Here is a 12,128-nt window from a genome sequence, read left to right as displayed (position 1 = left end):
GTATCTCGACTCTCACTTAACAAGGCTAGACTTTTATAGACACCTCAAGCTAAACAGAGCAACTCTCTTTCTTTCATGTGGCAATTCAGCCTATTATAGCAAATGAGGAGTGATCTTGCACTGTTTGTACTTCTCAGCTTTTTGCATGAAATGGTTACCCAGGGACTGCTATTTAGATATTAAAAACTATTTAGGCTTAAATTGCTATTTCAGGGCCAGAGCTAATTTCAAAACCTGAGGAGTGTATAAGCCTAATTTTTCAATGGCCGTTATTCTACTGTTTTCTGTAGTTTTCCCTTTCCCGAGTCCCAGTAATCCCTATGTGCCTAGAACTATTAACACTTCTCTTATCAGATCAAAGAAAGATTTTTGTTGTTGGTGGTGGTGGTGGTGGTAGTGAGATGGAGTTTCACTCGCATTGCCCAGTTCATAGTGCAATGGCATGATCTCGGCTCACTTCAACCTCTGCCTCCCTAGTTCAAGCAATTCACCTGCCTCAGCCTCCCAAGTAGCTGGGATTACAGGCATGCACCACCATGTCCAGCTAATTTTGTATTTTTAGTAGAGATGAGATTTCTCCATGTTGGTCAGGCTGGTCTCAAACCACCAACCTCAGGTGATCTGCCTGCCTTGGCCTCCCAAATTGTTGGGATTACAGGCGTGAGCCACTGTGCCTGACCTTCAAAGAAAGATTTAATTGAAATAATTTTATACCATTTTTAACCATATTTTAAGCTTGCTGCACATTTAAAGCCTAATCTGGGTACCTAACAACAGACTTTATTTTATTTTATTTTTTTCAGTGAGGTACCAATGAAAATGTCTTCAAAATCAACTTTTAGTTGTAGATGCCTACCTAGTGGTATTCTCTGAATAAGTTGGAGGGTTAAATATTGGTTATGGATCAAGTGTTGTGCCATCACATAAAAAGTCCCTAATATGCTATGTTAATAACTAGTTATACTTTATAGCGGAAGAGATAGTCTGTATGTGACCAGCTCAGGACAGTTTGTGGTGGGAATGGATTTAATCAAGCCAGAAAGGTTAGTGGTATATTGAGAAAACTCACAGGACACACAAACCCAAACTACCTCTCTAATAATGGAGTAGTACAGAGGCAAGAACTCATCTTTGTCTTTAATACTTGTAATTTTGATACGTTGTAGATTCACGTGTAATGGTAACATTTTGCAAATCTTTTTTTTTTTCCCACAATGGTAAGATCATGCAAAACTATAAAGCAATATCATAACCAGGTTATTGAAATAGTAAAATCTACTGATTGTCATTAGGTTTCCCTAGATTTACTTGTATACATTTGTGTGTGTGTGTATGTCTGTGTGTACGAGTGAGCTTAGTTCTACAGAATTTTATCAGCTGTGCCTATTTGTATGTCAATTATCATAATTAAAATATTGAACAGCTCCAATATCATAAGGATCCCTTGTGCTTCCCTTCTATACCAAACTTCATTGCTCTAGTCTGTCTCCCAAAATCTCCGGAAAAAATAACTTGTTATTCATTTCTAATTTTTTTTTTCATTTCAAAAATGCTATATAAATGGGATCATAGTATACAACCTTTTGGGATTTACTTAATTTTCATTTAGTTGATTCCCTGAAGATTCATACAAGTTGTTGCATGTATCCATAGTCTATTCATTTTTATTGTTGAGTAATGTTTCATACTATGAATGTACCAGTTTGTTTAACAAGTCTCTCATTGAAGGACGTCAGGATGGTTTCCAGTGTGGGGCTATCATGAACAATGCCACTATGAATATTTGTAAGCAGGGTTTTCTGTGAACATCAGTTTTTATTTATTTGTTAAAATGCTAGGGCTGGATGCGGTGGCTCACACCTGTAATCCCAGCACTTTGGGAGGCTGAGCCGGGCGAATCACCTAAGGAGTTCACAGCCTGGCCAACATGGTGAAACCCCATCTCTACTACAAATAGAAAAAATTAGCTGGGCATGGTGGCAGGCGCCTGTAATCCCAACTTCTCAAGAGGCTGAGACAGGAGAATCACTTGAACCCAGGAGGTGGAGGTTGTAATGAGCCAAGATTGTGCCATTGTACTCCAACCTGGGCAGCATGAACAAAACTCTGTCTCAAAAAATAATAATAAAATAAAAATAAAAAATAAAAAAATTCCCTATTCAATTTACTGGGTAAATGTGTGTTTAGTTTTATAAGAAATTGCCAAACAATCATATTTCTACCCACAGTGTATGAGTGACCCAGTTTCTCAGCATTCTAAACAGCAGTTACTGTCACCATACTATTTTATTGGTCTATAATTTGAAATCTCTTTTAGACATAACACAGCTCTCATCCTCTGAGGATGGATAATTGCAAGTCATATTTCTTCTTAGAGTCTCATTGTTAAAATACTTTTTAGGGGCCAGAATCCTTAATATATTATAAATATTTATGATCTGCTAATAAGGATTGTTAGGTGAACTTGGCATATTAATTCTATTTTCTAGGATCACTTGAAGACACAGAACAAGCTTTCCCTAAAGTTGTGTCTGAAGTTCAACAAAGAAGTACAAATTTTCTCTTCTTTTTTTTTTTTTTTTTTTTTTTTTTTGACGGAGTTTCGCTCTTGTTGAACAGGCTGGAGTGCGATGGCACAATCTCAGTTCACTGCAACTTCCACTTCCCGAGTTCAAGCAATTCTCCTGTCTCAGCTTCCCAACTAGCTGGGATTACAGGCATGCGCCACCAAGCCCAGCTAATTTTTCTATTTTTAATAGAGACAGAGTTTTGCCATATTTGCCAGGCTGATCTCGAACTCCTGACCTCAGGTGATCCCCCCAGCCTCAACCTCCCAAAGTGCTGGGATTACAGGCGTGAGCCACCACGCCCAGGCCTAGAAGTACACATTTTCTAGTTGAACAGACATTAGGTCCTGAATCATTGACATCATTACTAAAATAAAAAACTCTTAATTGTCAGTGCTTCCATATTCAAATACCAAAATGAATACAAAATTCCATACAAGATCATTTGATTGTAAAAATATTTTTACTTGATAGATAACCCAAATTAGTAGGTAGAATTTTTCTAGTGACATGGAATAAAATATCAAGTGTGCACTATTAGATGATTCATCAGGTACATTTTATGAATAGATGTGAATTCTTAGATGAGCATTCTTACCCACTACTTCTGCAATGAAGTTGTATATCCCTTAATATATGGTTGTCATGTTATACTTAGATTAAGTTTTCATTTAGAAACAATTGAAATATTATATAGGTGTATCTAATTATACAAATTGGGTTTTAAAAAGTAAGCATAAAGGCATGAGCATACTACATTCAATAATTTTATTACCTCAAAATATAGTATTTGTAATGTTATAAATGAATTTATAATTCATTTTCATTATAAAAAATCCAGTGCAATGTTGGCACTGTGTACGAGACACTAAAGGAATGAGATTTGAACTTAGTAGACCAGTTGGCTGCACACAGTGACTCATGCTTTTAATTCCAGCACTTTGGGAGGTTGAGGGGGGCAGATAACCAGAGATCAGGAGCTCAAGACCAACCTGACCAACATGGCAAAACCCTGTCTCTACTAAAAATAAAAAAATTATCTGGGCATGGTGGAGGGCGCCTGTAGTCCTAGCTACTCAGGAATCTGAGGCAGGAGAATCGCTTGAATCTGGGAGGCAAAGGTTGCAGTAAGCCGAGATCGTGCCACTGCACTCCATACTGAATGACAGAGCAAGACTCCATCTCATGTCTCAAAAACGAACAAACAAAAAAACAAACAAAAAAAGGAGACCAGTTATGTGACTCATTAATTATGCAGGTAATAAATAAAAAGAATGTGTAACACAGAAAATGAGTTGAATGGAGTGTTGTGATGTCATTGATAATTGAATGTCAACTCACCCACCTTCCCGACTTAATCACAAATCATTCCACCTCCACTTTTCAAAACAGTCATGAAACATGTTATATACAGCTTTATCATACCTCTGATTTAACTGCACAGTTAGTACCAATTTGATTTATTAGCGCAAGCCGACCAAACCTTGGTTATGTTTTATTGCTTTTTTAATGAAAATCAAAAGAGACTATTCACAATGTTACCAGCACATAAAGAACCATGTTAAAAGGTTTGAGACCAATATTATATTTTAGACTCTCTTTGATTACAGTTGATGGCAGGGAAAGAAAGCAAGTAATATGTTTTATACATACATTTAATTAAATTTACTAGGACACAACCATTACTGATCTCCATAGACATTTCACCATACCCATTTTCTGTGTTCAAATTAATCATATGCTAAATGCCATCACACACTAAAATTTGTTTTCCTGAATGCACAGGTACCTCTGTTCTACAGGTGACAGCTACTGATGCAGATGACCCTACCTATGGAAACAGTGCTCGGGTGGTTTACAGCATTCTCCAGGGACAACCCTACTTCTCTGTCGATCCTAAAACAGGTTAGTGTGTTTACACATAACTTGCATGCAAGCATTTGCTACAGTAAATTAAAAAGCAATGGTTTTTATTTCTAGATGCTCTTTTCCATCATATAATGTGATTTTAACACATTTTAAACGTATCCTCACTTTTTCTAAAACAATGTAATGAAATAATTGAAAATAAATTAACCACTTTCCCTATTGTGTTGATTATCCATTATTTATACCCATGCAAGAAAATGTTACATATCCTTCAATATTTCTGTAACACTTAAATAAATAATCTCTGTTTAAAACAAATATGGCGTATTACAAAAGTTGAATGAGATTTTCAAATATATTATTTGCTCTGCTTACATGTTAGTTTTAATTCTTTGCTGAAGAGAGTAAATAGTTCTTTGAAATTTTCCTGCATAGATTTTGCTTGTCACATAAATTGTCAGATATACATACACACACACATATATATAATTGTATTGCACTGGGGGATTTATATTTCTTGAGTTGGCAATTTTTTCTAATGAGTAAATTATTCACCCCTCAAATACTGTGTTATGTAAAAAAATAAAATAAAATAATGCCAAAGACATAAATTTTTTTTAGGAAAAAATATAAATCTGCTCTCCTTTTATTTTTTACTGGCCAGAACATATTATATCAATCATATCATAAGACATTATATCAATCATATCATAAGACATTATATCACATCAATTATATCCTGTCATATCAGGCCAAAATGGTAATGAAGGCTGCTTAATAATGTATTACAGGATTTGCTACAGCAGCATAATCCAAAAACCATAAAAAAGCAAATGTCCCCATTGACAATCAATGTTTTGCTAAAATTGAGTTAAGTAAAACTCATTTTTAATTTAGACAAGCGTTCAGTAACAAATCTCAAGTTTTTCTAAAATTTTGAGGATATGCATATTTATGAGATCGATGAAGTAGAGAGAGATCTAGGATATTCCAGCAGCACCCTACATCCTTCCTGACCGCGAGATGCACTCTGAATCAGATCAACATGTGGCATCTCCAAGTAAATGGCATAGCCACATAACTAATGCAGAAAGGAGCTATTTTTTTTATCATAAATATCTCTTTATACCTCTATAACTACATCGCATATAACCCATTTTTCAGGGAACCCTGTTCCATAAGTCTACAGACTATAGATTTGTTTACCAATGTGTTATGTGAGACACATCCAACTAAAAAGATGTTATAGATAAGCACTTTCTCTCTAGCTAATACCACGAGATTGTTTACCAAAAGTTTTGTCATTATCATGTTTATAAGAGGATTTGATTGGGTCCCTTGCCTTCTTTCTTTTCCTGGAGTGCTCCAACATGGAAATATACTGGCATGAATAGATCTCAGACATACTTGCTTAACTCTTTCTTTCTTTTTTGTACCTTAAAAAGAAAACAACGTAGAACATATATAGATATAGAAATGAAGAATATACACATGAATATATATATATATATTCTTATATGCATTGTAATTATAGAATAGATTGTAATATGTAGTTAAAGTGAAAAATAGAAATAGGGATATAATAAAATAAATAACATAATGCAACTTACAATGAGTATGAGACCTGCAGTTTCTGTTAGTTCCAAGGTATCACTTAATATTTAGGAAAACATGCTTATTAATCCAGTAATCTAAGTGGTGGCACAAAAATGTACATATTTATGATTACACATTATTATTCCATTAGAAGAGCTTAGAATTAGTTGAAAAAGTTTGACATTCTTTGATGGTGATATTTCACATTTTGTTCTATTTTCTCAATAATGATGTTTGCTTCAAATATAAAATAAGTATAATTCCTACCTTAAAATACTTATCTCCCTAGAGGAAAGAAACAGGGATACTATTTCAACTACCTTGTTTGGAATTATACTAACACACATGCATGCACATGTCACACAGGCATGCATGCATAAAGACACATGCACACAAATATATGACATTAGTCCATTAACGATACCATACAAAGCCAAACATTTATTTATAAAGAATGTTAGTTACCTAATAGCATATTGCCGTGATATAAACATCCTTTATGAATTTTTTTAAAAAATTCTTTTACACGTTTTATGCATACAATTGGCTAACAAACATCAATTTTGTGTGCCCATGTGCCTGAATGTGAATGTTTGCATATGTTTTGTGAGTAAATACATGTATGTGTATGCACTTGGATGCATAAATCAGGTCACTGAGAGTGATGTTCTAATAGCGTTGGACTGCTATAGCTTGTGATTTGGGGGAAGCAAATATATCAGTAACATAATATGTAAATACAATGTGCATTCATTTATGTACACATATTACAGTTTAAGTGAGTACTTCATTAAACAACAAAAGTAAGTTTATCTCAAGTATAAATAGGCTGCTATTCAAATGCTGCTCTACACAATTTTCTTTGCTCTTGCATTTCTTTGTTCCTTTCTTCAGCGCTTTAGTGTATTGAATAAAGTGCATGCTTCCACTTTAATATGTGTTAATATCAGTATTATACTGACTAATGCATCATGGGAACCTATGATTATCTGTCCTACTAGGTCATTAAGGGGCAAAAGTGTTTTTAAAGATCTTTTAAATATGCAAATATCTTAGAGTTAGACAGTTTTCTGTAGAAAGTGCTAAGTGGGGTATAAAATAAAATGTTCATTAGTCTTCACAAACAACAAATTTGGCAATTTGTGCTTAAAAACCCGATTACAATGCTATTAAACATCCTCAGAACTAATGAATTTAGTTGAAATTGTGCAGAAAAAATGACTGGAATAAACTACCAACATGCTGAAAACCGAAGAATCAGTTATGTTGGATGGCATGTTATATAAGAAGTATGGAAATAGTAGTCACTTATAATGGTGTATATTAATAGTATCACTCTAATTCCATTCCCCTAATTAGCATGACTCCATCTCAGCATGTTTCCAGTTATTTTCACTGAAGACCAATCATAATAAAACGTAACTTTTGACACCTCAAAACATAGACTTATGAGTGCTTATGAATAAAATCAGTGTTTGGATTGGCTTGTTTCCCTGAAAGATAAATTTTATTAACCATTTTGATCTTCCAGAGACCTTGGCTTCCTATTTTGTAAACCGTCTCTGAATAGCTGTATCCAGAAAATGAATTGTGTGGCTGTTGAGTTACTATGTGATACAGAATTTAAATTAATAATATCTGATTTTTTTTTAACACTGAAATCTTATTTATCAGTATGGTGAAACATCTTGTGAAAAAATGTATTGTTTTTAATGACTTTTGTTAAGATAATTATTTTATGATTTGTGCTCAATGTATACCAACGAAGGATGAATGTGCATTAAAAAGTGATGGTTTAACATTAACTACCATTTAAAAGGTGCAGGGGACTACGATGATAAAATATAAAAGCCATGTGCTATTTCTGGCTAGATTCATTGGAAGAAAACATTTTTTTACAGTTATTAAAGAAAACATTTTACTATCTAAGGAAAGAGCTAAACCTAAGCAATGTATTTTGAGGAAGGCCAGTGAGTGAGAAGGTCATTTTAAGTGATCAGAAAATGAAATTCAAGAGAAATCTAGGATGATGGTTCTTTATTAGCACCGCTCAAATCTCAGTCCTACTTCAGTTAATATAGTGTAAACTGAGTTAAATAGAAATCATTATTTCAAGGTTTCTGTGCCTCTTCAGAAATCACAAAATTTTTGACAGGTGATGACTACAAAAACTGAATGATCAAATTCCTACACAAAGGGCTTAGTTCCCATAACATAGGTCAGAGCCAGAGCCAGAAATCTACCACGTATCATTCCAGGGCCTTAGAAACAGAATGGAAACGTTCCATTTCATTACAGAATGGAAGACCAGTGTGTAGTTTTTAATTGGACATGAAAATCTCGTAATGCTCATTACCTGAGCATCAAATGTCCATTTGATGATTCTCTGATTGCTGTTTCATAATTAACAACTTATGAACTACTTAATATTATTTTTGTTAGTGCTTATAATTTAAGCCATGCCTGTGCCTATTTCATGCAAATATATTGAATCTTCCTGATGACCAATTCAGGAAGCCTGAAAACCTGAATTAAAACCTGATGTCAGGAAAAATAGAGGAGTATACTGTTTTACAAAATCCTAGTTAAGCCTCCCTTACAATTGTTGATAGTAGTCAGTATCAGCTCTTTTGACCATAATTAACATGAAATGTATAAATCATTGATAGTCAATAATGGAGTTCATACATTTGTGTAAATGGTTCTCATAGTGGGTTTTTTTCACATGCCCAGTAAATACTACTAAGTCATTTATTTATTTTCATATTTGTGTGTTTATGTTTTAAACTCACGTATCAGTTTTCATGTAATGTTTACATATCTTAATTAATGTAAGAATATTTACTTAGAAAATATAGCAGCTGAAAACATTTATATTGATACATTCTACATTTAATTGTCAGGTACATAAAAATAGCAAGATCAGACAGGCTATCTTTATTTATATACAAAGAGCATACCACATATTCTTTTATCAACACTCCTAATGTATTTCATTATTTTAATTTTTTGTGTTACATGATATTAAAAAGGAGTATACATTGAACTTCAGATATTTCATCAGTCAGATTCTTTTGCGTTAATAACATCTATCTCACAGGGACAGAACATTTAGCATCAAGTAAAATTCCCTACACCTAATAATGACTACCAGTTTCAAAGACGCAGTCAGATTATTATTTATTTGATGTGACATTATTATAAATACAATGAAGAAACTGCTTACTTGGCCTTTCTTCCAAAGATTAATATACTATTTAAAGTCACATTATAGTTTAATTAATCTGATATAAATATAGCATAAATTGTAAATATTTTTTCTGAAATAGTAAGGCTTATTGCAAAAGAAGTTGGGGATGCTTTGTGTTAAAATCCTAGAACACTATTTAGTTGCCTAATAAACTGATCAAATTACTCAAGTTTTTTGCTTCTGTTTCCATGTGTATGAACTTAGAATGGTAATGCCTAAATCCTATGGGAAAATGAGGGCACTGCTCTTAGCCCAGTCCTTGAAAAATACAGGACTCAAGTTATCTTGTCTCCTTCTTTAAGATTGACAAGAGTCGGGGAGTGATGGCTCACACCTGTAATCCTAGCACTTTGGGAGACCGAGGTGGGTGGATCACGTGAGGTCAGGAGTTCAAGACTAGCCTGGTCAACATGGTGAAATCTTGTCTCTACTGAAAAATACAAAAATTAGTCAGGCGTGGTAGTGCACGCCTGTAATCCCAACTACTCAGGAGGCTGAGGCAGAGAGAATCACTTGAACCCGGGAGGCAGAGGTTGCAGTGAGCAAAGATTGTGCAACTGCACTCCAGCCTAGGTAGTAGAGTGAGACTCCGTCTCAAAAAAAAAAAAAAAAAAAAATTGACCAGAATTTCCAAAATTACTACATTTTGAATGATTATGAGAATTTGAAATAGTCTTATCTGAAGTAGAAAAAAAAATGATTATTTTGTTTGAAAGAATTTTTTAGTCAAAATAGTTACATAAAATTTATAAAGGTAAGATACGTTATGAAGTTACATGCAATTAAATTCTTTCCAAACATTTTCAAGAAATCTTTTACAAACACGATAAATAAGAGAAATATACCATTAGAAAATTGTGAATGATAATCTATAAGGAGACAAAAGTTAGGCAATAAAATAACCAACCTTTTATCTTCGGAATTGACAGTCTTGACTCAGAGTAGTGTCTCTAGATGCCATGCTCTTTGTGAAACAACAGTCACTAATGCAGAGCTCTTGACCAACATTAACTGTGATTCTTCAAGATGACCTTTTCTTAACATTTTGTAGCAGAATTCAAGCAGGTATAAAAATGAACTCAGTTGAAGACATCAATGAATTTCATAGGATGTAATTGAAAACAAGGTTTTTCTACATTATTTCTCCAGTCTGCATAAAATAATTAAATTCATCAACATTTTTTGGTTCTCTATTACCTCCCCAAATTTCTTTCATTTCATTTTTGCTTCGTGAGCAAAAATAATAAGTTTAGGAATGATTTCTCTATATGCTTTTAAAAAGCTATATAAAACATCTTTAGAAGTCCTATAGATTTTATTTTTAATTTTATATAATTTCATATGAAAATCTATTTGATGATAGTTTTCACTTTCTGAAGTCAGTATATTTATTAAAAGCTAAGAAGATAAAATATTTAAATTGTGGTTTACAATACCTGCAGAAGATAAAGAAAATTTCACAATAGAATATGCTTTGTCAATGTATCTTTTTATAGCCCATTTCTATTGATAATAATAATTACAACAATAATAATTGCTCTCACAAATGATTATGCAATAAGTCCTCATTTATCATTCATAGGTTCTTGGAAACTGCAATTTTTAAGCAAGATAAAGTATAATGACACCATATATTGTTTCCGTCAGTGTTAAAGGAAATGAAATAATGGAAACCACATAATTTAAGGACCTGCTGTACGTCCCTTCTCTTGTAATCACCATTTTAAAGAACCTATCAAGGACATTGAGAATTTATTGTAGAAACGTAAAAATAATTCTGTTATAGTTGACTAACAAAGAAAAAGAGTTAGGTAGTCATCATCAAAGCTAAGTAATTTGTTCCTCTTGGAAAAAAATAAATAGGTTCCATTTACTGAAAAAAAAAAAAAAATCTCACTTTGTCTACTTTAGGAAAGAATTCCAAGTAGTTCCTGAACTGCAGCAGATTGTGTAAGGATAACACAAGGAAAAAAAAATGTCAACTTTAGACAGCATTTAAGAAATAAAGAGTTATTAAACTCCAGTGGACATGAGTGGTTGTCTATTTAATATTGGTTTCTCATTTTGCCTGTCATATCGTAACTCTGATTTCCTCAGGGTAGCAACATATGCAGTTAAAAATCTAGATTTTTCCAACCTCCCTGTATCTATCGACACTGCTCTGGCCAGTCAGGCCACTGAGGTATTTTAGGAAAATTTTGAAATCTTTATAAAGTTGACAATGCTCCCTCAATTGGCTTTATCATCTTCTGGATTTAAACATGCATTTGTGATCATATGACAACAGGCACACAAAGAGAAAGTTATATGGAGATTGCTGAAGAAAAGGACCTCAATGAAGTCACTCCGATTACATTATGTTTATGTTCAGACTCATACCCTCCACTAACTGATACCTGGGACCTTTGTGAAATGCGCTTTGCAGACATATGAATCACCTTCATAGTACAGTGCACTGCCCAGGCAGGTGTTGAGCTGGCTTCCTGAGAATACTTTTCATTACTTTCAACCTGAAATCTATGAACCAGAGAGAGCACGCTGCTCTCTCTCCATGAGTAACCACTTTACAGTTACAGTAGCAATATCAAACTGCAAAAAGACATTTTTCACACTGGTTGAAATATCAAAAGTTATATTAGGTTTGCTATTTGGGGGAATCAAAACGAAACTAAATGCATTTTTCTCTGATATTCCACTGATAATGCATATTTGGTAAATAATTTTATTCCCATCACAAAGTACCAAAGTACTTTGTAGACACTATAGATATCAGATAATTCTCCTACTCTGTGGCAAGATCATAGTGTCTTTTTGACATCAACAGAATAATATTTATCAAATTTAAT

At 33.5% G+C, this 12,128-nt stretch overlaps 1 protein-coding gene across 10 annotated transcripts in view; it reads left to right on the top strand.

Annotated features, from left to right (window-relative positions):
• CDH18 (cadherin 18) overlaps window positions 1–12,128 on the top strand; it is a 1,123,324-nt gene that overhangs the window by 872,062 nt on the left and 239,134 nt on the right. For all 10 annotated transcript variants that reach the window (XM_025387876.1, XM_025387869.1, XM_025387867.1 and 7 more), the window contains one exon: window positions 4,353–4,472. Coding sequence is in view for 8 of the 10 variants with exons in the window: in XM_025387869.1 (XP_025243654.1) it covers window positions 4,353–4,472 (120 nt within the window). In the remaining 2 variants the exon portion in view is untranslated. The remainder of the gene's footprint in view (window positions 1–4,352; window positions 4,473–12,128) is intronic.

The sequence above is a fragment of the Theropithecus gelada genome, chromosome 6 (genome assembly GCF_003255815.1).
Source record: "Theropithecus gelada isolate Dixy chromosome 6, Tgel_1.0, whole genome shotgun sequence".
Classification (NCBI taxonomy): domain Eukaryota; kingdom Metazoa; phylum Chordata; class Mammalia; order Primates; family Cercopithecidae; genus Theropithecus; species Theropithecus gelada.
The sequence above is the reverse complement of the archived record's forward strand: the minus strand, read 5'-3'. Positions and strand labels throughout refer to the sequence as shown.